The following is a 24,914-nucleotide window of genomic DNA, read 5'->3' as shown; positions in this document are numbered from 1 at the left end:
TCTGGTGATCATTCAACCCCTCAGGTACATCAAAGTGCCTGAAGCATACCCAGATCAAAGAGTGTTCTATACAAGGCAGTATGTTCACCTGGAAGAGGAGAAACACAGCCCAATTTCCTTAGGGTATCCTGGCACTGAATTCTGTGGGGGCCTGATTCCTTCATTTGCCCTCCACCTCACTGCCTACATACAAATAAGGAGGGCAGAGGGGAAGTTCCTCCTGTCCATCTTCTCCACAGAGAGTCAGTCAACAAGCATTTATCAAGTGCCTACTATGTGCCAGGCATTGAGCTAAGAACTGAGGAAAAGCGAAAGACAATCTCTGCCTTCAAGGAGCTTACACTCTAAAGGGTGAAACCACTTACAAACAACTCTGTACAAATAAGATGTAGACAGGATAATTGGAGACAATCAAGAGAGAGAGAAGGCATTAGAATTAGGTTGGATTGGGAGAGTCTTCTTGGGGAAGGAGGATGTTAGCTGGAAGCTGAAGGTGTGGAGGGAGAGTATTTGTGATAGGGGAAGAGACAGACAAAATGCTTAGTGTGGACACTTTCAGGATGTCTCTTATCCAGGGTTCTGAGGTTCTGGGGTGCTATGATTTCATGAAGGGGTGTGCAGACACTGGGTTTTAAGACGTCTGGGCTTTGGTTCTAGGAGCCTGGGCCTCTAGAGTCTGTCTCTAAATGGGCCCCATCTTATCACCTCCACTCATCTTTGACTCTGTCTTGATGGCGAGAATTGAAAAGCTATAGAAGAATGTAAGCTCCCTAAGGACAAGGAATGTGTCATTTGGATCACAATGCCCACTCTCATGCTTCATTTAGGCATGACTATGACCCAGAGGTTCCAGAGGCTGCATGGCTGGGATGGCAGCTCTGGAAGGTTCCCCCATTCTGGAAGGGCTTCCAGTAAAGTCCCCTCCACAAGCTACATCTGATTTCTGGAGAAAGACACCATCAGGTACAGGAAAGCTCATCACTGATACTTTGGCCTTTGAGCTATGAATTCTTTGGCCATGGAAGGTGATGGAGAAAACAAAAACAATCCCCACTGACTATAAGTCATCTTGTGCATAAAAGCCACCTTGCACCCAAGTAGTAATAACAGGAGCATGGATTTCAAGGTGGAAGAAACTCCTGAGGCAAGCTAACATGGGCCCCTGTCTGTGGAGGAAACTGAGGCATGAGGCTGTTTTCCAAAGGTCATACAGGTATGAAGCCCAGAGCCAGAACATGAGCAGGGGAGAATGTTGAGAGTGACCCATGCACTGAGTCATTTAATTCTGAATCCTGTAAATGTGAGGGTCCTACACGGTGCCGAATGAGTTTACATACTGGTAAATGCTGTTAAAATTGTATGGAGGGCAGGACTTCTGGAGCAACTGAATTGTATCAGTCTCAGTTGTCCTCCTAATAAAGAAAATAGAAGAGAGTTGTTCTTCCTTGGAGAAATTGCTCATATCTTCTCCTTGCAGAGACCAAAAAGGAGTCTCTGATTGGAGCCCTTCATCCTAAGGCACTGCTTGGCTGCAGCTTTCATGGGTTGGTGACTTTACTTACTGTCTTGGGTGCTGAATGGTTTTCTGGGAGCAGCTAGTGGCACAGTGGATACAGCATCGGCCCTGAAGTCAGGAGGACCTGAGTTCAAATCCAGCTTCAGACCAAACACTTGACTCTTATTAGCTGTGTGACCCTGGGCAAGTCACTTAATCCCAATTGCCATAAAAAAAAAAGAATGGTTCTCTGGAAGGTGGCATGTTCTGGACCTGAAGAAAGAAGAAACACAAGGAAATGACACTCCCCAACAGAGTAGCCCAGTTTTCTGATCCCTACAGCCACCCTAAGACTTCTCTTGGGATACCCTCAAGCTTCATGTCTTCTCCCAGGGCTCTAGGTTACTTGTCCGTCCCTGAGGTCTTTGGCCTGAAGAAGGATCACCTTCTCCCAATTCTCAGCTCCTTCACCTGGAGGCTCTTTCTCCCACTGATGCAGTCTCTGGGCCAGTCTTGTGCCAAAGGCCTTCCCCCCTCACCTGCTTTCTCTTTCTATGACTCATTAAGAGGCTAACAGCTCTTCCCCCATCTCTCTCTGAATCTACTGCCAATGTCCTACCCATGTCCTCCTGACTGCCTCTCCATTTTTTCCATCTCTTCCTAGACAAAGTCTGCTTTGTTTGTTGGCTGTGAAAAGTCCAGGTCTAGTCCCTTTCCCCCAAAAAAATGTGGAAGTGAAGACTGTTTCCTGTCTTCTTCTCCCCAAACCCAGCCTTCCATCAACTGAGTCACCTCAATGGGAAGGTGGGTGGTGATGGTAGAGGAAGATGCACTCTCTGTGCTCCTGCTATAGAGCAGGCAGCTCTAGTCTGCATCATCCGTATTCCCTCTCCCCTGTCATGTTGGACCCACCCAGAAGCCCCAGTGAAATGCTTGAGAAAAGCCCAAGGTCCTCTCCCCTGGCCTGATAACAGAGGGGATGCTAAGCAGCCTGGGTCCTAGAAGGATCCATGCACATGCCTCTGCCCACCATTCTCTGTCATTTAGGGGCCCAAAGAATCTCTCCTCTGAGAGGGAAATAAGGACGAAGATTGGGTGGAAGTAGAGATCAACAGCAGGTAGCACTGAGTGTCCCATGTTCCCCTTGGGGAAAGAACCACTTCTCCATGGACAGTGGGAGGGATCTGTGCAGGGGAGGGCCTCCCTGGGAGAGGCAGGAAACCACAGCAGCTGGGAGAGTGAGAAAGAGGAGGAAAGGGGAGGAGGAGAAAGGCAGAGGTCAAGTCCCTGCCTTGTGGGGCCCGTGTGAATGTGGCAGATAGAGAAGTTCCGGCCCTGAAGGAGACACCTCAGTCCTCTCCAGAAGGAGAAGGAGACAGAACAGACACAGCTCTGGGCTGCATGCAGGGACAGCCTTGATCCTGGTCCCCAGCAGGGACACCTCCAGGGTCTGCACTTAGGCTCTGTAAAGTGCAGACTCAGATCAGAAAAGAAGGCAGAGATTCCTGGCAAGGAGAGAGAAGTGATCACACACAGTGGACAGCACAGACCAATGGAGAGCCCCTCAGAAACTCCCCAGAGTGGGGGCAGCCCCTGGAAGGGGCTTCTGATCACAGGTGAGACATCAGCTTTGCTGGAGCCTGGGGGAACACGGGGAGCTTTGGGGACTCTAGCTCAGACAAAGACAAGTCAACCAATGTAAAGACCAGGAGGAAGGAGATCAGTCCCGGGGTGTCTGTACCAGAGAGAGTCTCTGCAGACTTGGCCAGGGGTATCTTCCCTGAGCCAGGGGCAGAGAGGAATTAGCAACTCAAGGCTCAGTCCATATCTGAGACTCAGGGCACCATCCAGTCCTGGAGCTGAGCAACCTCTGAAGAGGCTGAGGGAGTCTTTACAGTCAGAGACCCAGGGGTGGACCCCAGCTCTGATACTGACTAGCTGTGTGACCAATGACAGGTCATTTACCCCTCTTAGCTTGGGTTTGTTTTTACCTGGAACACCACATTCCTTCCAAGGTTGCTTGGAAGCCAAACTCTGTCAGCCTTAAAATGCACCCAGGGTTTAGTGGGAAAGGGCTTCCTGGATTTGGGCCAAAAGATCTGGATTCAAATCCTACCTCTGCCATTTCCTATTTAATACTGCTCACATCAGTTACGTTATGTGGACCTCAATTTCCTCACCTGTAAATTGAGGGCATTTGACTCAGTGACTCTAAGGTTCTCTCCAGGTCTAAGATCTGATTTTTATCTTCAAACATAACACTCCATTGACTCATATCTCCCTTCAGTGTCTTACCTTCCCCACTGGAAAGGTCCTTTTTGAATCAAGTCCATGGAGGGAGCTTAAAATGTAGTACAGAGTAAACTCTCAGGTCATGTACAGACGAACTGTCAGATTAATGTGCAGCACATGAATCCCCTTCAAACATATCACACTGAGCCCCCAGCAGACCCTGGGGCAGGCTTATGTTGGGGACAGCTCAGTGACCTGGGCCTCTCAGGAGGGCAGCTGACCTCTGCCTCCTTCCTCCCCTCTCAGCCTCCATCCTCAGCGACTGGATCCAGCCAACATCTGCCCAAAGTGATTCCGTCAGTGTTGTGCCAAACCCACCCTATGGGGCAGTGGGCAGCAGTGTCACCTTGGACATCCAGGGGTCCTCAGAGCAGACTCCCAGCTATACTTGGTACAGAGGGGCAGTAGGCCCCTCCAACGAGATCGCTTTCTACCAGGTTGCTAGTGGACAGCTGACATCAGCAGATAGCCGGCTGAACGTGTTCTCCAATGGCTCCCTGATCATCCGTGACCTCATCCTCAATGACACTGGTGACTACTTCGTACAATTTCTTGATCCCACAAGCAGCAAGATAGTAACAGCAGAAGGATATTTAGCCGTGTATGGTAAGTGATACCCTTCCCACGGGCCATGCCGTCACTCCAATACCCTCCCTCAGTCTGGGGCCAGAGCCCTCCCCTAAGTTCCTTGCCCAGGGAGCAGAGAGAATGCAGAACCACACCCCTGGCAGCACCAGGAGCAGGCTAGGAGAGATTAGCCCCAGGCAGCCCCTGGTGGTCCAGTTCAGCATGGCCAACGTGGGCAGGGATCTTTGGGATCCCAGCTTTGTCACCAAGGCCTACATCCCAAGGGTGGGGTGGGCTAATCTCAGAGCCCCTTAGAGGCTCCTAATTAACTCTAGGAAGTCTGAGAGCAGGAGGGCCAAAGAAGGTGCTGGAGGAGGAGTGTCAACTTGACATTGACTCATTTTCTCGTGTTGTCCAAGCCCCAAACCTAGATAGGGTACTTTAGAGGGGCTGTAAGCCCAGGCATTCTTGGGAGACAAGGGTGGTTGGGAGGGGCAGTCAGAATTTAGGGGGTAATTTTGTTCCTCCTCCCAGCTTTCCCATGCCATAGTATGAAACTAGGATGGGCTGCTGAGGGCTTCCAATGGCACGTGGGCATGTCCAGTTGTGCCTGACGTTCAATTGCCCCAAGAAAGTTCAAATTCCATGAGACAGAAGGGAACCTTGCTGGGGGTGGGCCCAGTCACTGACACTCCCTTTCCAGCTGGACCCAGCAGAGCTCAAGTCCAGACTCCTTACTGAGGGGCCCTTCGGGGAATCAGGTCAACGATGCTCTGTGTGCTTCCCAAGGAGAGAGCTAGGACCCAAGTGGGGTCATCACAGGGGGTCTGATGTCACATAGCATAAGGAGAGTCCACAAGCAGAGCTGTCCATCAGGGAAAGAGAGGCCTGAACACTGATGAGGTCATGGCTAGGCAGAGGCTGCAGGACCATTGATCAGGCCTGCTGTGGGATCTTGGGTCAGATGTTCTCTGCTGCTCAGTCAGGGGCAGACTCTTGGCCTCCTCTGGTCTCATCCCAGCCAAGGCTACTGAGCCCTCAGGGGATGCTGCAGAATCTCTCCTGGGGCTGAGAGCATCTGCTGACCTCTTTGTGTCCCCAGCTGGTCAAAGGAGGAGCAACAGCTGGACTAGGGGGAGGAGGAAGGAAACAAGCATTTATTGTGTGCCTACTGTGTCCAGGCACCACGCTAAGCTCTTGACAAAAGTCATCTCATTTGACCAGGGGTAGTGCATAAGGCTCAGATCTGCAGGGACCCTGTGGGAGCATAAGCTTCTCACACCCCAAGCAGGGCTCTATTGATGTCCTAGGTCTCCCCATTAGATGCCCTGTCCATGCACCTCTCCAGGGAAGTTTTGTGCAAGGGAGCACTGCCTCCGGTGTCCAACAGGAAGCCCAACCCTGGCAGGGGCTCTGACTTTGGAAGAAGGAGGCTGGGTCTGCCAGTGAAGCTCCATGGGGGCCTCCAGGGTACCCCGCCAATGTACCTGAAGAAGGAGGTGCCCAAAGGAAAGTACTCTAAGCTCAGGCCTGTCCCTCTGCCAGTCATTCCCATATCTATAGGGAGACAACATCCTGCAGAGAGAGTATTTGGGGTGAGCTAAAGGGAGCCTGACTTCAGAGCCAGGAAGCCTGGGTTCCAACCCCAGTTCTGTTTTTTATTATGCAATCTACTTATTATGAGTCACTCAGCCCCTGGAAGCCTCCGTTTTTCTCATCGAGAAAATAATGGCATACATTAAATAACAGCAAAAGTCCTTCCAGACGGAGACCCAGGATCCTCTGATCTCTGCCAGGTTTGAGCCTTCAGGTGCCTTGTCTGGGAAAGGCCCACAAGGACCATTGGGCAAAGAGGGAGCGAGCTCAGGTGCAGGAATAGGAGAAGTCACTCTCTGTCTGAACAATCACATCATCTCATTGAACCTCCGTTTTCTCCTTTGTAAAGTGGGTGCAAGGATCCTGGAGGGTATCACACACTTGGAGATGAAAGGTACCTAGAAGCCAGCTAGTGCTGCTCCCTCATTGTACAGATGGGGAAACTGAGGCCCCGAGGAGGCAAGTGTCAGCATATGGAGAGGAAACAAGGCTCAGAATCATAATATATGCATTAACTACTTCCTGGAACCACAGACTGGTAGGAGCTGAGTAAATGAAGGGGGTAACTGGGGAAGAGAGAATGATGGGAGCAGGGGGCTTCCCTTTCTTTTGTGTCCAAGAGCCCTGAGGCAGCCAAGCTGTTTGTAGCACAGGGAGCCCTTCTCAGAAGAATGCTTGTATTTTTTATCTCTTTTTTATTTTAGACTTAAATACATAATTCAAAAAGAAAAAGAAACATGTTACAAACTTAAATATAATGTAAGAAAAGAAACAAAGTCTGTCATGTCCATAATATCTAAATTCTTAAAGGAAAAGCTAATATGGTCGATCTCTGGTGGTTATTGAATAGGAATCGAAAAGAATATACTTATTTCTCAGCTGGGTGTGGCACTTTTACAAAAACTGACCATGCATTAAAGCATAAAAACCTCACAAACACACAAAAAGAAAATTATTAAGTGTCTTCTATTGATCAAAATATCATAAAAATTGTATGTAATAAAGAACCTTGGAAGAAAAAATTGAAAATGACCAACTAAATTATAAACTTAATCCTGAGGAACAAGTCTACATCATGGATCATCAAGCATTTATTAAGTACTTACAGAGTGTCAGGCACTGTGTACAAGTGCTAGGCTCCAAAACACTCAAGGTTCTTTTTCTCTACCCTCTCCACAGCAGAAAAGTCTACAGGAGGAAGTAAAGGTTCCTCACTCTCTGGAGGGGCCATCACCAGCACTGTGATTGCAGTCCTAGCTGGAGTCGCTCTCATTGGGGCCCTCATCTATTTCCTGTTCTTTATAAAGACTGGAAGGTAAAATAATGCTTCCTATAGTTGTCTTCACTCGTAGTCTGTCTCCCTGGTTGGGGACAGATACCAGCATCATCTTCTGCACACTGTATCCTCTTTTCTACCCGATCTACCTCCCTTCCTAAACTCCTACTTTTCAGCACTAATTCCCATGGGTAGCCTTCTTCTCTGGCTTTCATCCTTTCCCATCGCTCACTTAATTGTCTCTTGGAAACAGGTGTTCACTTCCACATTGGCATACTGACTAGACCTGACCATTTTTAAAAATTATATATTTTTTTATTGATATAAATTAATTTTTAGTTTTTGACATTTACTTCCACAAGATTTTGAGTTCCAAATTTTCACCCCATTTTGACCCTACCCCTACCCCAAGATGGCATGGATTCTGAATACCCCTTCCCCTAGTCTGCCCTCTTTTCTATCTCTACCCCACCTCTTATCCCCTTCCCCTTCTATTTTCCTGTAGGGCAGGATAGACTTTTGTACCCCATTTCCTGTATTTCTTATTTCCCAGTTGCATGTGAAAACATTTTTTTAAAACGTGTTTTTAAAACTTTGGGTTCCAAATTTTCTCCCTTCTTCCCTCCCCACCCACCCTCATTGAAAAGACAAGCAACTCAATATAGGTTATATATGTGCAGTTATGCAAAACACTTCCATAGTAGACATGTTGTGAAAAATTTACTCTCTTTCCCTTAATCCTATCCTGCCCTCCCATTTATTCTATTCTTTCTTTTGACCCTGTCCCTCCTCAGGAGTATTTGCTTCTGATTACCCACTTTCCCAATCTGCCCTCCTCTCTATCATCCTCCTGCTCTCTTGTCCCCTTCTCCCCCTATTTTCCTGTAGGGTAAGACAGATTTCCATACCCAATTGAATGTGTATGTTATTCCCTCCTTAAGACAAATCCTATGAGAATAAGATTCACTCATTCCCTCTTAACTTCCCCCATTTCCCCTCCACTGTAAGAGCCTTTTCTTTTCTGTTTTCTTTTTGTGAGATAATTTACCCTGTTCTACCTCTCCCTTTCTTCTTCTGTTAGTATAATCCTCTCTCATCCCTTAATTTTATTCTCCAGATATGACCCCTTAATCCTCAACTCACCCTGTGCCCTGTATCTACCTCTCTATCTACATACATACATATAATTTTTCCCCCTCTCCAACTACCCTAATACTGACAAAGATCTCATGAGTTATAAATATCATCTTTCCATGCAGGAATGTAAATAGTTCAATCTTAATAAGTCTCTTATGATTTCTCTTTCCTGTTTACCTCTTCCTGTTCCACTTGAGTCTTGTGTTTGAAAGTCAGATTTTCTATTCAGTTCTGGTCTTTTCATCAAGAATGCTTGAAAGTCCTCTATTTCACTGAATGACCATTTTTTCCCCTGAAGGATTATACTCAGTTTTGCTGGGTAGGTGATTCTTGGTTGTAATCCTATCTTCTTTGCCCTCTGGAATATCATATTCCATGCCCTGTGGTCCTTTAATGTAGAAGCTGCTAAATCTTGTGTTATCTGATTGTGTTTCCATAATACTTGAATTGGTTTTTTTTTAATATAAATTTATTTTTTTTAGTTTTCAACATTCACTCCCACAAGTTTTTGAATTCCAAATTTTCACCCCATCTCCCCCCTTCCCCACCCCAAGATGGCATGCATTCTGAATATCCCTTCCCCTAGTCTGTCCTCTCTTCTATCTCTCTCCCCTTCTCTTATCCCCTTCCCCTTCTATTTTCCTATAGGGCAGGATAGACTTCTGTACCCCATTTCCTGTATTTCTTATTTCCCAGTAGCATGTGAAAACATTTTTTTAAACATATGTTTTTAAAACTTTAGGTTTCAAATTTTCTCTCTTCCTCCCTCCCCACCCACCCTCATTGAAAAGGCAAGCAACTCAATATAGGTTATACATGTGCAGTTATGCAAAACACGTCCATAGTAGACATGTTGTGAAAAACTAACTCTCTTTCCCTTAGTCCTATCCTGCCCTCCTATTTATTCTATTCTTTCTTTTGACCCTGTCCCTCCTCAGAAGTATTTACTTCTGATTACCCCCTTTCCCAATCTGCCCTCCTCTCTATCATCCCCCTGCTCTCTTGTCCCCTTCTCCCCCTATTTTCCTGTAGGGTAAGACAGATTTCCATACCCAATTGAATGTATGTTATTCCCTCCTTAAGCCAAATCCTATGAGAATAAGATTCACTCATTCCCTCTCACCTTCCCCTCCTTTCCCTCCACTGTAAGAGACTTTTCTGTTTTTTTGTGAGATAATTTACCCCATTCTACCTCTCCCTTTCTTCTTCTCTGAGTATATCCTCCTCATCCCTTAATTTTATTCTCCAGATATGACCCCTTAATCTTCAACTCACCCTGTGCCTCTATCTATCTATCTACATATACATACATATAATTTTTTTCCTCCAACTACCCTAATACTGACAAAGGTCTCATGAGTTATAAATATCATCTTTCCATGCAGGAATGTAAACAGTTCAATCTTAATAAGTCTCTTATGATTTCTCTTTCCTGTTTACCTCTTCGTGTTCCACTTGAGTCCTGTATTTGAAAGTCAAATTTTCTATTCAGCTCTGGTCTTTTCATCAAGAATGCTTGAAAGTCCTCTATCTCACTGAATGACCATTTTTCCCCTGAAGGATTATACTCAGTTTTGCTGGGTAGGTGATTCTTGGTTGTAATCCTATCTCCTTTGCCCTCCAGAATATTATATTCCATGCCCGTGGTCCTTTAATGTAGAAGCTGCTAAATCTTGTGTTATCCTGATTGTGTTTCCACAGTACTTGAATTGTTTCTTCTGGCAGCTTGTAATATTTTCTCCTTGACCTGGGAACTCTGGAATTTGGCTACAATATTCCTAGGAGTTTTCCTTTGGGGATCTCTTTCAGGAGGAGATCGTGGATTCTTTCAATTTCTATTTTGCCCTCTGGTTCTACTAATCAGGGCAGTTTTCCTTGATAATTTCTTGAAAGATGATGTCTAGGCTCTTTTTTGATCATGGCTTTCAGATAGTCCAATAATTTTTGAATTCTCTCTCCTGGATCTATTTTCCAGGTCAGTTGTTTTTCCAATGAGATATTTCACATTGTCTTCTATTTTTTCCATTCTTTTGGATTTGTTTTACAGTGTCTTGATTTCTCATAAAGTCACTAGGTTCCAATTGCTCTATTCTAATTTTTAAGGAAGTATTTTCCTCAGTAATCTTTTGGACTTCCTTTTCCATTTGGCCAATTTTGCTTTGTAGGGCATTCTTCTCCTCATTGGCTTTTTGGACCTCTTTTGCCATTTGGATTAGGCTATTTTTTAAGGTGTTATTTCCTTTAGTATTTTTGTGGGTCTCCTTTAGCAAGCTGTTGACTTGTTTTTTGTGATTTTCTTGCATCACTCTCATTTCTCTTCCCAATTTTTCCTCTACTTCTCTTACTTGCTTCTCTAAATCTCTTTTGAGCTCTTTCAAGGCCTGGGACTGATTCATATTTTTCTTAGAGGCTTTGGATGTAGGAGCTTTGACTTTGTTGTCTTCTGTCACCAAAATAAGATAATATAGTCTGACTCTTTTTGTGCTGCTTGCTCATGATCCCAGCCGATTACCTGAGTTTTAAACTCTTTGTTAAGGTAAGAGTCTGCTTCCAATGTGGAGAATGTACTGTCCCAAGCTTTGGGGTTTATAGCTGTTTTCAGAGATACTTGTAGGGACCTATAAATTTTCAGTTTTTGCAAGGTGGTATGATAAGGGGCGAGGTGTTTACTCCTTTCCTGGCCTGTGCTTTGGTCTGTTAGTGATCACAAGCACTCCTTTCTGTCATGGAACTGTGAGGAAGGTTTCCTCTCCACTGCCACTACAAGTTCCACCGTGCCAGCACTCCTCCTCGTCTGAGGACTGCCACCCAGAACTGTGACCCAGATCCAAGCATGGGCAAAGCAAGAGATTGCTGCCTGAGCACTGGCAAAGAGATCCCTGCAATCCCTCTCTGATCAGCCACTGGATTCCCCCTCAGTCTGTGGGCCAGAAGCTCAGGATGCAACCACTGCCCTGGTGCCCACACTGTGTTCTGGACCTGGCCCTGACCTAGCTTCTCTCTCACCATAGAAACAGACTTTTCCCACTGACTTTCTAAGTTGTCTTTGCTGTTTGTGGGTTGAGAGGTCTGGAAGCCACCACAGCTGCCCAAGATTCAGTCCTCTGAGGCCTGCTTCAGGTCCGCTGCTTCCTGTGCACCCACGCCGCACTGTGCTCCTCTACCAGCCCAGTGTGATATACCTCTCTGATCAATCATCAGATTGTTTTGGGCTGGAAATTTGGTTCACTCTGCCTTTTTGTGGGTTCTGCTGCTTTAGAATTTGTTTAGAGCCATTTTTTATAGGTATTTGGAGGGGTTTGGGGAAGAGCTCAAGCAAGTCACTGCTTTCACTGTGCCATCTTGGCTCCACCCCCCAACCTGACCATTTTTCTTAGACCCTCAAACAAAAGGACTGAGGCCCAAGAAGGCACAGAGAAAAAGAATGGAAAGGGCAGCTGGGAGAAAGGAGATAGGTTACTACTCACAACCTAGTGAGAGGCCAATTGAGGGAAAAGATCACTGAGGCAGATCCAGACTGCACGGACAAGCTGAATAGGAGACTAATAACATCTATAGGTGAAGAAACTAAGAATGAGGAGGCTGTATTTAGGGTTAAAGCATGAAAGCCTGAGGGTATCCCAAGACAAGCCTTGACTCTGCTCCAATGGTCCCTTCCAGCTCAGGGAAATCTTTTGCTTAGCTTGGGAATCTCACTCCCACATGTCTGTTCTTTCTTAAGGGCCAGCAAACTCCACCTTTTAGAGAAGAACCACTCAACACCCAAACATGGTAAGTGAAAGCTCCAACCAGTGAAACCAGTACCTAATGGTGGCTTTGGGAGATATGGCTCCAAACAGTTTCCTTTCTTTGTTTCATGGAGAACCAATGAGGGTCTTTCAATGAGGACCAACTTCCTTTACTTCTCTTAGATAAGAAGACCATGAAGCCTCACAGGATTCAACTCAGATAAGAATCTTCCATTTGATTTACTTCAAACAGTATTTATTAACATGGACCCCCATTAGGCACTGTCAAAGCCCCTCATATTTAGAGGAGTAAGAATAAAGTTGCCCTTTGTTCAGGTCCAGGACTGGTGACGTTCAACACTCTCCACTCCCTTTTCTACTACCGTGCTCCCATTCTGACTCTGTGCTTAATACTTGTGTGACCCTGGGGAATATCCCTATGCCACAATTTCCTCATGTATGGAGAGAGCTGGAGGAGCTGGCCTCCACAGTCACTTCCACCTCAACATCTATGCTTCTAAATTACTGCTCAAATGTGTCCTCTTCAGGTGTTTGTTGAGTGGGTGGGGGTGGGAAGGAGGAAGAGTCACACCATCATGGACTTCAGGCTCGGGATACTCCAAGGAAATCTTCTGTCTGGGTTTTTCTCCCTCCAGGTGAGGCCAACACCCTTTATGAGAATACTGTTTGCCCAAAAGGCTCAGCTCTGCCTGCACAGGTAGGGACAGAAGATCTTCATTCACTTCCAGGACTTTGCGGTGTGTGTCAGGGAGTGGGAAGGGGCCCCTTTGTGAAGATCTGGAGATTCTTCCTGGCCCTGAGCCTTAGGCTTTTAATGTGCCTGAAAGATGGCAGGATCACTAGAGCACCCCGATGAGCTGGAGGAAGGGGGAAAAAAGGGTGAGCATTCTTTAGCATCGTGGAGAGATTTGGTAGGGGACTAGTCTGGACAACAGAAGACTTTGGAGGGGATGTGGTAGTAGGTCAGAACCTGATAACTCTCTTTGGAGTGATGACATGTTGGGGAGGGATTAGATTGATCCTCTTTGGACCCACAGAGCACAAGAATGAGCAAGGAATAGAATTTGTGGAGGTCACTTGAGGCTTGATATCAGGAAATTTCCCAGAAACAAAATGCCCAGTTTCTTTCCCCATCACCCCCATGTCTCCTCTCAAACACGACAATACTCTAGTTCAAGACATCATCAACTCAGTTCTGGACTACTACAACAGCTTCTTCCTTATTATCCCAAGCTCCCCTCTCCTCCACACTGCTGGCCAACATATACCTAAGGCAGAGGTTTGATGAAGTCCCTCCCTGAATCACAAAGGCTCAGTGTCTCGCTATTGCCAGGAAAAGAAATTATAACCACCCTTGGTTGGTTTGTTTGGATCCATTTGCTGGTTTCATTGGTGTGAGGAACCCCATGTTGATAGGGAGCCTCTCTCTCTCTCTCTCTCTCTCTCTCAGAGAGAGAGAGAGAGAGAGAGAGAGAGAGAGAGAGAGAGAGAGAGAGATTTGCTAACCATTTAATGGACTTGTCCATGTTCTTAAGGCCAGTTTGTGTCAGAGGCCAGACCTGAAATCTGCTCATTCTGACGTCCAGGTCAAGTCTTTACCCACTACCCACTGCTCCTTTGATGGCTCTGTCCTTCCTCAACTCAAAGGTTCAATCTAATTAGCTCCTCTATTGCTCCAAGGACATCATCTTCCACCTGTCCTCTCTGGGCCTCAGTTCAGGTGATGTTCCAGACCTGTAAGGTGCTCTCTCCTTACCTCCTTCTCATGGAATCCAGACCCTCTTGTCTAGTTCAGCTCAATGCCAACCCCAACAGGACCCTGCCCTGCTCCTTCCCATTGCTCGTGCCCTCCCTCTGGTCATTCTTCTGTGTATGTTTGGTATTTGATCATCTGTTTACTAATGTCTACTAATCGTCTGTTTCCTCCCAAAAGAGTATTAGCTCCTTGACTGGAGGACTATCTCACTCTTCTCTGTTCTTCCCATGAATAAAGAAATGAATGAATAAAAAAATCATTCATCTAGTGAATGATTTCATAATCAAATCATATTCAGTGCTTACTACATGACAAGCACTCTGCTAAGTGACTAATGTACAAATACATGTAAAAGTGCTCATTGTCCACGATGAGATTACTTTCCTTTGGGAATTTACAGAGAAGGTAAATGGAATCAGAAGTCAGGGCAGATTTGATGTGATTATGGTTCCAGAATTGGAGAGGAGGAGAGAAGGGAGGGTTAGGATGGGGGTGCCCTGGGTAGGAGTTCCAGGAAGTAAAGGGTCAAGGACTGGAGGGCTCATTTTGTGGATCAGTCATGGCAATTGGTGAAGAGCAGGCTGGGAAGGAAGCGAGTAATGGCTAGAGCCAGGACTTGGTTGGTGGGCTGCTGCTGAGGCCACCACCACTCAGAACAGAAAGGTTTCTTATAGCAAGAGTTTCAAGCAGGAAAAGAATGAGCCTTCCTAGGATTTATGGCCAAACATGTGGCACATGCTGGAAGCTAAGTAAGTCTTGTTGAATGGATGCAGGTGGAATGGGCTACCTGGGACATGGTGACCTCCACACTGGGGAGTCTCCAAGAAAGGTTGGATAACCACTTGTCACATGAGTTGTAGAGGACATTGATGTTTTGGTCTGGCTCAGGCTAGATCTTCTCTGAGCTGCCTTCAGGGGATCCATGACTATGACATCTCTAAGACTCCTGATAGTCACATGTCATAAGGTTCCTTTGAGATCAAGCGTTTTCCATCCTAAATTCCTTTCCACATCTGCTTTTGGAGGCTTTTACTAGCTGTTGCTTTCCTCTCCATAGGGTCTGGGATCCTCCTCTGCTTCTCCTGAAATCCCATCAGAGAGTCCCTATCAGGTATGTGTACAGGAAGGGACCAGACCTTCCTCAGGGAGCAAGAAAAAGGTCAAAATGCTGGTGGAGGATGGACTTCTTGTTGCTGATGGGAGAGGGAACAGGAACATGACCAGGATGGAGGGAAATGTAGGAAGGGTTTGGAGAGTCAAAAGTCCCAACCTCTGTTCTGGGACGCCAGTTTCATCTCTTCTCTGTTTGCAGGCATTGGACATCACCAGAGTGGATGTTTATGACAAGATCAATCCCTGGAAGAAACCTCAAGCCCAAGAAAGAGAGGAAAGTCCTTAAGAGGGTGTGACAGCCATTATGTTTCCCTTCCTTAGGGAGGGTTCAGAGGAACCTCTCTGGGGAGAACATTGAGACATCTGGGTCAATGGGAATAGTCTACAGGGAGAGAAAGAGGCTGAATATTGAGGGAGGGAAGGCTTGAAGGACCTAGAGGCACCCAGACTTCCCAGAGTGGATTGAAAGGGATGAAAGAAGCCAGAGCTGTGTGTGCGTGAGCTGGTTAGAAGCCAAGGTGCACTGTGGAATAAATTGGGGTGCATACTCTGTTGCCCCTCAAGTACTTCAATATTTTCAATGTGTCCATATTTTCCTTTCTTCTTTATCCCCTTTATCCATGTAAAAGTCCTTTTTGGAAACTTCCATGTTTCTTCTTTCTAAACTCATGTGTAGGCGGTCCAACTTATCTGCATAGTCCTAAGATGTTGAGATTCTTAGAGTCAAAAAGTCCATGGTCTTATGCTCCTGAGGTTCCATAGAACCAGGAATCTTCAGCTCTAGACAACATGAGCTCAAAGATGGACCACATCTTCTGGGTCCACCAGAGGCAGAAGTGGCTGATGGCAGTGGAAACCCCTCCAATGTATGAAGGAAGCCAGTCACAGAAGGGCAATGGCAACCGCATTGACCATGACTCCTTACAGCTGATAGAAATGACAGGATTGGGCTGTAATGTCAGTGACCCTCTTAGTCCAATAATGAGCTCTACTCATGGAATACTTCACAAAAAGAAGGAAAGACTTCCAGGGTCAGGAGTTGGCTAGCACCCATTAGCTACAGGGATCCTCAACCCAAGTATCTCAGTACCATTGTGTTTGAAGTTTGTGCCCACTTCTTTTGGGGATGCTGTGTTTATAAAAGAATACATCTCCAAATTTTTGGGTTTAGAGGGGATATTTTGTACCAATTGTTCTTACTATTCTTTCTCAGTAAATACTTTTGCTCACAATAATTATCTTTCCATCTGATTGCGAATGGGGAACACAGTTGTAGTAGCTCATGAGAAACAGTGCTAGATACCCTTCAGCTTTAGCCCTGAGAGAGAATAGTCATCAACCGCCTTCTGGGCCCCCCAAATCATGAATGGCAGTGGGAGCTGGGTGAGGAGCTACACTATCAGGCAGGTATTCCAAAGGGGTCAAGGACAGAAAGTAAGTAGCCATCAGGACATGAATATTTATGGCAGCAATTTTTGTTAAAGCAAAGAACTGAAAACAAACTGGGCTTTCATCCAAAGGGACATGGGTTATCAAACTGTGATTGTATGAATATCATGGAATTTTGTTGTGTCCTAAGTAATGTGAATTTGATGGATTCAGAGGAATATAGAGAGAATGATATGAACTGATGCAGATTGAAGAGAGCAGAACAGGGGGACCAATTCACAGTGACCCCAAGAATAACAAAGTGAAGACATCCAGAAAGCCTCTGAACTTAGATCACTGAGGGGCCAATTATGACTTCAAAGGATTACTGATGAAATATACCTCCTACACCTTGGCTGGAGGGACAGTGGGTATAGCTCTTGGCAATTGGACTTCAGCTTGGGAAATCAGGGGATACACAGGGATCAAGGCTTAGTCTCACAGACCAGAGGAAAAAGGGGAGTACACCACAAATTTCTCCTCAACGACACTGCAACACATGCCACCAAAGCCCCTATAGCGCAAAGCCCTGACCCACCAAGATACTCCATTTAAGCCTTCTAGATAGATGGAGCAGGGAGCTGTGTCCTCTCCCAGACATACACACTTCAAGAGTCCCGTAGCTGAGCCTGGGCTGTATCTGAGGCAGAGGAAGGTAGAGCACTGGATTTGGGGCCAGAAGACCTACCTTTGAATCCCAGCTTTTGTGTTTCCTCCCTGTGGGACCCTGGCCAGGTCACTACTCTCTTTGAGCCTCTTTCTTCCACTGTCAAATGAGGTTGTTGGACCAGATCATCTCTAAGACCACTAAATCCCATGATCTTGTGATTTCATCTTCCCTGGGGGAGGGAGACAGGTGTCATTGCATCTCAGTCCTTGACCCAGAATTCTTCTTCCTGTCATCTAAACCTCGCTGATCCCTAGCCCTTGGATTAATGTGCTGAAACTTGGATGCCTTGTTCACACTTGCTTCCTGTGTGACCAGGGTCTAGTCACTTGACCACTCTGGGTATCAGTTTCCCCTTCCTCATGGGAGCAATCCTGGTTGACCTTGCACACTCACAGGGCTGTTTGATGGGAGCTTGTCTTTAACCACATTAGAGAAATGGGCATTTTTATGAGTCTTTCTTCTGTATGAGACCAGAAGTGCCACAAGGAGATGCATAAAAATTCCACTTCCTTTCCTCTCTCCCCCAGTGTTGTGGTTGTTCAGTGCTTCTATTGTGTGGGACTCTTCCTGGTCCTGCGTGCCTTAGCGTGTCAGTGTTTCCTTCATTTCATCATATGAAAGGAAGGGGTGGTCTGGTTGAGTGGAAAGAAGAAGGGTTTCAGGGATTGGGAAACCCAAGATCACATCCTGCCTCCGGCACAACTTACCTAACAACCTGGTGGCCACTTCTTGTCTGAGCCTTGAATGCCTTCCTAATAGGTGAGAATTGACTTTGGAGTCCAGAGGTCTGGGTTCAAATGGAGCTCTGCTACTTTCTCTCTGTGTGATCCAGGTGAGTGAACAGGAGTTGTGGGCTGGCTCTGCAGCACAACTGAGCACCTCAAATATGCTCACAACCTGCCAAATCCTTTCATCAGGAAGATGGGCTCCAACATCTGCGCCACTGTTTTAAGGAGCAAATCAGGCTGCTTCAATCATTGCTAGACCCAGATTTCATATCTTGCTGCAGGTTTGTAATACGGGTTTTGCTTTTCTTGCTTTCTTAGTGGGGGCAGAGGTGAGAGAAAGAAGGCAGATTTTTGTTTGAAAAATAATTTTTCAAGTTCATAATTTCAATTCAATGAGCTTACAATCTAGTGAGGAGAAGACAGTACATAAAATAAAGATTGAGGAGCAAGGGAGGGTCACCAGGGGGTACCTGGCAATAGGGGAGGTGAAACCTGGTAGAGCTTCAGATGGAAAGTGGAATGAGCCAGAAGTCTAATGTAAGCCCTCTAAAAAAGAAAGTTTTGGAAGGAGTGTAGTGCTCAACCCTCTAATTAAATGGGAGAGGAGGCTGAGGGAGGTGGGAAGATCAATATCAAAGGCTTGAGTTAGCAGCAGGTGGTGAGATCTGATGTGATCAGCTTATCTTGAGAGGGACACCTAGTTCAAGTGTTCACACCCAACAGAATTGGAGATGGAATGTGGAGAATAAAAGCATTCTATTTGCAGTCCTTTGGGCTTTCCTTTATCTCCTCTGCATTGACATATTGTAGTGATTCTCTTTGGTTTTCCAGTCCCCGTACCCAGTAACAACTGTCTCTGTCTCCCCACCCTCAATAGAAGTCTTCTCTTTTAACAAGTCGGTATAGTCAAGAGAAACAGATCCCAGTGAATTGTCTGAGTCTGAGAAAGTTCCTGCATTACCCCTCTGCCAAGAGATGGGAGGTACATTTCGTCATCCAACTTTTGGAATCAAGATTGAGCAATGCTTTCATCAGAGTTCTTGGGCTTTTCTGGAGTTATTTCCCTTGCTTACTACTGTTGTGACCATTGTATGAATTGATCTCCATGTTTAGCTCTCTTACTCTGCAACAGTTTATACAAATCTCCCCCTAGTTTTCTGAATGCTGTATTCCTCATTTCTTGCAGTACAATCAATTTTCAGTATGTTCACACATCACAGTCTCTGTCAACCATGTTCCATCTGATGAACATCGATTTTGTTTCTAATTCTTTGCTATAACAAAATTGTGGCTATCAACATTCTTTTATAATTGGTCTGAGGGGTGTGTATAGTGCAAAGACAATCAGAATAGTTCTGAGCCCCTACCTGCCAGAAACCCTGCTTCATCCATTTTCACTATATTTTACTGAGATATGGCCATATGATTTCCATGTTGGAATTGCCTCTCACCTCAGTGTCAGCAGCCTGACTTGCTCATCTGAATTTTGAGTTTTAATCATTGCATAGCTCCAATAAAGAGGGAAAATGACCCATGGAACAGCTATCGTCTATCTATCTATCTATCTATCTATCTATCTATCTATCTATCTATCTATCTATCTGTTTATCTAATATCTATAGTCTGCATATAGAATATCATAGAATATCATAGAATATCTATTTTCCAGCTTCATATAGTCTACCCACTTCTCCAAGATGTGTGCCACTCACAAATCATAAACAAAGGATGATCTACATGCAGGAATTTAAGGAAAAATAATTAAGTGATTTTAGGGGTTTTTTTTAGATAACGCTTCCTGTGCTGACACATCAGGAGGAAATATCAGCAGTCTTCTCTTCCTGAGGCCCAAGAAGCCTGACTGGAGTCTCCATAAGGCCAGGTGAGGCTGCCCTCTTCCCCAAGGTCACAGGATTTCTTCAGTATATTCCTCAATTCCAGAGTTCAAATCTGGCCTCAGACCAAACACTTGACACTTACCAGCTATGTGACCCTGGGCAAGTCACTTAACCCCAATTGCCAAAAAAAAAAATAAAATAAAATACCCGGGCTAGACTTTGAGCTCAAAACTCTGAAGTAATGGACGATTTTGTTCCTTTGTTTAGGCAATTGGGGTTAAGTAACTTGCCCAGGGTCACACAGCTAGTAAGTGTCAAGTGTTTGGTCTGAGGCCAGATTTGAACTGAGGTCCTCCTGACTTCAGGGCTGATGCTGTATCCACTGCACCACCTAGCTGCCCCATGAAGCAATGAATATGAAAAGGTAAGAGGAGGCACCTACACTGGCTTGAAGGGACCTCAGAAATCCTTCCCTCCCAGATCTTCCTCTGGCTACTCTGAGCTCATTTTGTATTTACATAGTTAATTGATCACTGTCACCCTCATTAGAATGCAAACTTCTTGAAAGTAAGGCCCTTTCTTTGTACCTCCAGCACTTAGAAGGAATTTGTATTGATCATTCACCTACTCTGGGCCAGGCACTGGGCTAAGCACTTTACAAATAGGATTTCACTTGATCTTATGCTTATCACAGCATCTGTCAAATAGTAAGTGCTTAATAAATGCTTTTGGACTGACTGACTGATCCCTAGAGGAGGTTGGAGAAAAGCAGGGAAAGCATTCCAGGTAGAGGGGACAACCTGTGTGAAGGTGCACAGGTGGGAGATGGAGTGTCATGTATTCAGGACAATTGCTCAACCAGTTGGACTGGAAAATGCTGCATGAAAAAAGAATGATTGCAGAACACTTTAAATGTCAAACAGAGGAGTCTGTCTTTATCTTAAAGGCAATTAGGAGTCACTTTTTGAGCAGAGGAATGATGTCATCAGTCCTGAGCTTTAGGAATATTGACTTGGCAGTTTTGTGGAGGATGGGCAGGAGAACCGAGAGACTGGAGTCAGGAAGATGGATTAGGAAGCGGTCGGTCAGGCAAACAGTCATAGATGCCTGAAGTATAATAGTGGCTGTGTGAGGTGATAAGAGCAGGTGAATATAAGAAATGCTATTGTGGTAGAATGAACAAGGCTTGGGAATAAATTAGACATGGGGTGGGGGATGAGACAGAGGAATGACTCAGGGATACCTCCGAAGAGGAGATGGTGAATGGGAGGATGCTGCTTTCCTCAACAGAAAGAGAGTAGTTTGTAGCACGGGCAGGTTTAAGGGAAATGTAATGGCTTCCATTTTGAATGTGTTCACAGAGTGGACAGATTAAATTCAAATGATGGTGGAATTTTCCGCTGAAGGAGATTTCAGGGATTATATTGTTCAAGCCAGAGGTTGTCTTGTCCAGAATCAAAGGGCTCTTACTCCACAAACTCGTAGGACTGTAGGACCGTTGAATCCAGGAATCTGAGAATTAGACCAGAAAAATTTCCACCTGGAGGGAACCTAAGAGAATATCTAAATGGTTATCCAACAGGAATGTGGACAGAAATTTTCAAAAAGAACTTTTATTTGGAAACTGATAGAGGGGAAAGTAAAAGACATGGAAATATTAAGATGTTGAAGCCCTTGAGTTCACAGAGCACGGACCCTGGACTACAAATGAAGCCACTGGGTGACCCAGGTTCCAGACAGCTCAGCACAAGCAGGTCTGGCCCCTGTACTTCCTCTTCTCCTTGCCTGGTTTAGTTCACTGTTTAGTTCTCTATTCCATGAATAAGTGAATATGGATACCTCTGGCACCCTGAAGCCTCCCCTCTCCTCAAACCCGACTCTTTCTCTTTCTCCTGGTTGGTTTCCCTCCTTGCCCTTAGCTTTTTTCCCAAAAGAGTTGTCTATGAGCATCCCCTTAGTGAAGAAAAGCAACCAGGCTGTGACATCATCTTTAGGGACTCCTTTCTCCTTTATAGGGTTGATTAGTTTTCCAAGGAACAATCTTCTCATAAACATCCACCCCGGTGATGTCCAGCGTCTATGGAGAGAGAGAGAAGATGTCACTGGCATCTCAGACGGAAAGGAAATCCCAGGAGTCTCTTTATCTCCTTCCCTCCATCCTGGCTCAGTTCCTCAGCTCTTCAGCCAGAATTTTTGTCATCTCCCTCAGTGTCTGTGTGAGGTCTGGGCCCCCTATGCACATTCCTGGTAGAAACTCTCAGATGTGGTGGCAGATGAGGAATCCAAGCTCTAGAGAAGGCAAATCAGAAGTCAGAGACAACTAAAATGTCAGAGGTCAATAGGACTTCTGCATAGAGAAGATCAGAGCTAGGAGAAATCTTAGGTTAGAGAACGTCAGAGCTGGGAGAGACTCTAGGCCATAAAATGTCACAACTAGAAGGGGTTATAGAGACCCCACAGTCATGAATCCTTAAATTTCAAAGAGATCTTAGGGCACACCTTGTCCAGTCCAGACAGGGAATGTCAATCCTCTCTACAACTCTTATGTTAAGTGATCATCAAGCTTGGACTTGAGGCTCTAGTCACAAATCAGCCCATCCCAGACTGTCCCTCATCAGCTGCCATGCTGCCTGATCCATAAACCAAGCCTTTCAGGGCTCAACATTTTCACAATTGGTACTCCTCCCTTGGGACTCCCAAGTTTATTCCCCTTCTCTCCTGCTTTCAAGTTCTGGGACCAAAATTAAATCAACACTAACCTTGCTCTTGACTCCACTTAAGATCTTTGTAACTTTCCAAAGGGACATGTCCATACCTGCTTACCATTCCCCCGTATGTGGAATCTCCCCCTATTAAAATGTAAACTTACTGTGGGCGAGGTCCCTTTTATATATATTTGTATCCCTATCACTTAGAAAAATTCAGGTGACACAGTAAGCATCTAATAAATGCATTTTCATTTATTTATTCACTTATTCATGGAATAGAGAACTAAACAGTCCTGACAGTCAAGAACTAATACATTTATCCCTTCCACATCACAGGGGTTAGGGGCATGGGGCCCTGCAATCTAGAAAACCTATGTAAAAGTTTTTGTCCCTCCCTTCATGCCAGAGAAGAATTCTAAATTATTATGATACTGAAAGATAAAACGTATCGATATTATACAATGCCATACACGTATTTTACACATTTCTGAGCTTCTAAACTTTTTCTGTACTTGGAGAAAACTCTCCTCTCCTCTTCAAGTCTTCTTTTCTTTAGGCTAACCTTCCCTGGCTCCTTCTATTGATCCTTCAAGTAGCCGTGTGTGTGGTCATGTCTCTTCTCTGCTAACAAAGCCTCAGTGACTCCCTACTGGCTACTGAGTAACCTTCAGTGTCCTTGGCCTGGTATTGAAGGCCCTTCACAAAATGGTAGCAATCCTCTCTAATACGTCTCCTGGTTCTGCATCATTTGCCCGAGCTGCATTGGTATATTTTCCAGTTTCAAACACACCCTATACTATCCCACCTCTGAACTGTTGTTCAGGCCATTTCTTCATTGAAACAGAATGTTTTCCCTTCTCCCCTTTCACATGTTGAACTCTGGACCCATATTTTAAAACATAACTCAAAAGATACCTCTTCCATGCAACCTGACCTGATTTTTGCCCAACCTCCAAATGGAATTGAGTTCCCGCCCTCCCCCACCCCAGGCCTTCCAGACACTGTTTTGCAGCTGCAATGTCCGTATAGTCATCGTGTAATATTATGGATCAGTTTCCTGTGTCAAGGTCTCATCTTTCTATTAAATTGTAAGCTTGTTGAAAGTAGGAATGGAGTCTTAACTAAACCTTGTATTTCCTCAGTAACTAGCACAGTGCTCTTCACATAGTGGGTACCTAAATGTGTGCAGAATGACGAACGAGCTTGTACTGTATGTGATAGTTTCTAAGGTTATTGGAGGATGGAAGGAGACTGGTTTCCATATTTACCAAGGACAAAGTTGGTGGAAGTGGATTGATGTTCATTATAACTCTGACCATATTCCCTAGAGCCAGGCTCTTTCTTTACATGTCCTCTCCCAACGTGCAACGAAAAGCTGCCCTCCCGATCGGATCTGAGCACCTCTTCCTGGTGTCCCACCGAGGTCAACCCAAGAGACTTTGTCTCTGAGAGAAGAAAGAACAGCATCGATTATAATATCCTTAGGGATTAATAAGTTGGTCTCGTTGTTTCTTGCCCTGTATTTATGCTTTCAGGCAAGAAGTTGAATGGGAAACACTGGAGATGGCGTGTTCTGTCCTGGTCTATTTCCCCTTGGAGACAGGGTCAAGCACTTGCATAACCTAGTGACTAAGGTCACTAAGGAACTAAGGGAATAAGGAACAAGAATATATTAAGCACTTTTTTGTGCCTCAGTTTCCTTCTTGTGAAATAGGGATAATAATAGCACCTACCACACAGAGTTGCTAGGCGGATCAAATGAGCTCATCTGTGTACAATTCTTTGCAATATTTAAGGAATCGTCCAAGTGTGAGCTCTTATGTTTTTATGGGGAGGCAGGTCCCACTAAGTGGGCTTTGCCTGGAGGGAGAGAAGGCTATAGCAAGGCTTTCAAGTAATGTTCTCTGCCAGGATGCCCTGAGCACATGTGGCAGGAGCTATGGAGGACTGATTGTAGAGATGACAGAGAAGGACATAGGCCATCCTTACACACTATGAAGTACACTGGAAGAGTCTTGGATTTGGAGTCAGTGGGCCCTGGGTTCATGTCCTGACTTTGCCACTTCCTACCTTGACCAGGCCCCTTCCCCTCTCATGCACTCAGTCTCCTCATCTGTAAAATAAGGGGAGTGAACTAAATGATATCTAAGGTTCTTCTTCAGGGTTAAATGGAGGATTTCATCATTACGACATAGCAGGGTTTTTCTACCTTTCTTTGTGCCCCCCCAACCCATCCATCACACCACTGTGAAAATAGTTGGAATTGTGTGAGGATCTGGTCATGGCACTCCTCTCCTCAAGGAGCTCACTATTAGCTACCATCTCAGGGTCAGAGTCCTTTAACTGGTGTTCAGGCCCCTACACTCCCTTGAGCCGTCCTTCCTCTGCAGCCTTATCTCATCCCACTCCTTTCCACCTATGTTATATCCTCTGACCAAACATGATAACCCTCCGCCTCCAGGACACGTCTCATGCTCTCCCACCTCCAAGCCTTTGATCACAGTTCATAGGGTTATAGGGTAACACATTCAGAACTGGCAGGGACCTCAGAGATCATCATG

The 24,914-nt window shown here is 45.4% G+C and overlaps 1 protein-coding gene and 1 long non-coding RNA gene across 4 annotated transcripts; both read left to right on the top strand.

Annotated features, from left to right (window-relative positions):
- The first annotated feature begins 2,956 nt into the window (after positions 1–2,956).
- Positions 2,957–15,553, top strand: LOC110219718 (cell adhesion molecule CEACAM4-like). Of its 3 annotated transcripts, none has more exons than XM_021003309.2 (7): positions 2,957–3,111; positions 4,034–4,393; positions 7,133–7,265; positions 12,085–12,134; positions 12,748–12,809; positions 14,926–14,979; positions 15,181–15,553. In XM_021003309.2, exons 1-7 carry the CDS (start codon positions 3,048–3,050, stop codon positions 15,265–15,267), a joined length of 810 nt encoding a protein of 269 aa, XP_020858968.1. In that variant the 5' UTR covers positions 2,957–3,047; the 3' UTR covers positions 15,268–15,553. The 3 variants fall into 3 exon arrangements, 2 of the variants coding, with proteins under 2 accessions (XP_020858968.1, XP_020858967.1); XM_021003308.2 differs by having other exon boundaries at positions 7,130–7,265; XR_002327726.2 differs by lacking the exon at positions 15,181–15,553 and having other exon boundaries at positions 7,130–7,265; positions 12,275–12,809; positions 14,926–14,963.
- Positions 15,554–17,588: 2,035 nt separating this feature from the next.
- On the top strand, positions 17,589–19,768 carry LOC110219729 (uncharacterized). Its single transcript, XR_002327734.2, has 3 exons — positions 17,589–18,088; positions 18,685–18,789; positions 19,596–19,768. It is a non-coding gene; the product is annotated as an uncharacterized LOC110219729 (long non-coding RNA).
- The last annotated feature ends 5,146 nt before the right edge of the window (positions 19,769–24,914 follow it).

This window comes from Phascolarctos cinereus, unplaced genomic scaffold (assembly GCF_003287225.1).
Source record: "Phascolarctos cinereus isolate Bilbo 61053 unplaced genomic scaffold, phaCin_HiC Scaffold_726;HRSCAF=1367, whole genome shotgun sequence".
Classification (NCBI taxonomy): domain Eukaryota; kingdom Metazoa; phylum Chordata; class Mammalia; order Diprotodontia; family Phascolarctidae; genus Phascolarctos; species Phascolarctos cinereus.
This window is presented reverse-complemented; position numbering and strand designations above follow the sequence as displayed.

Excerpts from the sequence above, each read along its gene's own strand:
- LOC110219718 (XM_021003308.2), top strand. The coding sequence starts at position 3,048 with ATGGAGAGCCCCTCAGAAACTCCCCAGAGTGGGGGCAGCCCCTGGAAG. Across the intron at positions 3,112-4,033 it reads GAAGGGGCTTCTGATCACAG|CCTCCATCCTCAGCGACTGG; the intron begins GTGAGACATCAG and ends CTCCCCTCTCAG. Across the intron at positions 14,980-15,180 it reads CATCAGAGAGTCCCTATCAG|GCATTGGACATCACCAGAGT; the intron begins GTATGTGTACAG and ends CTCTGTTTGCAG.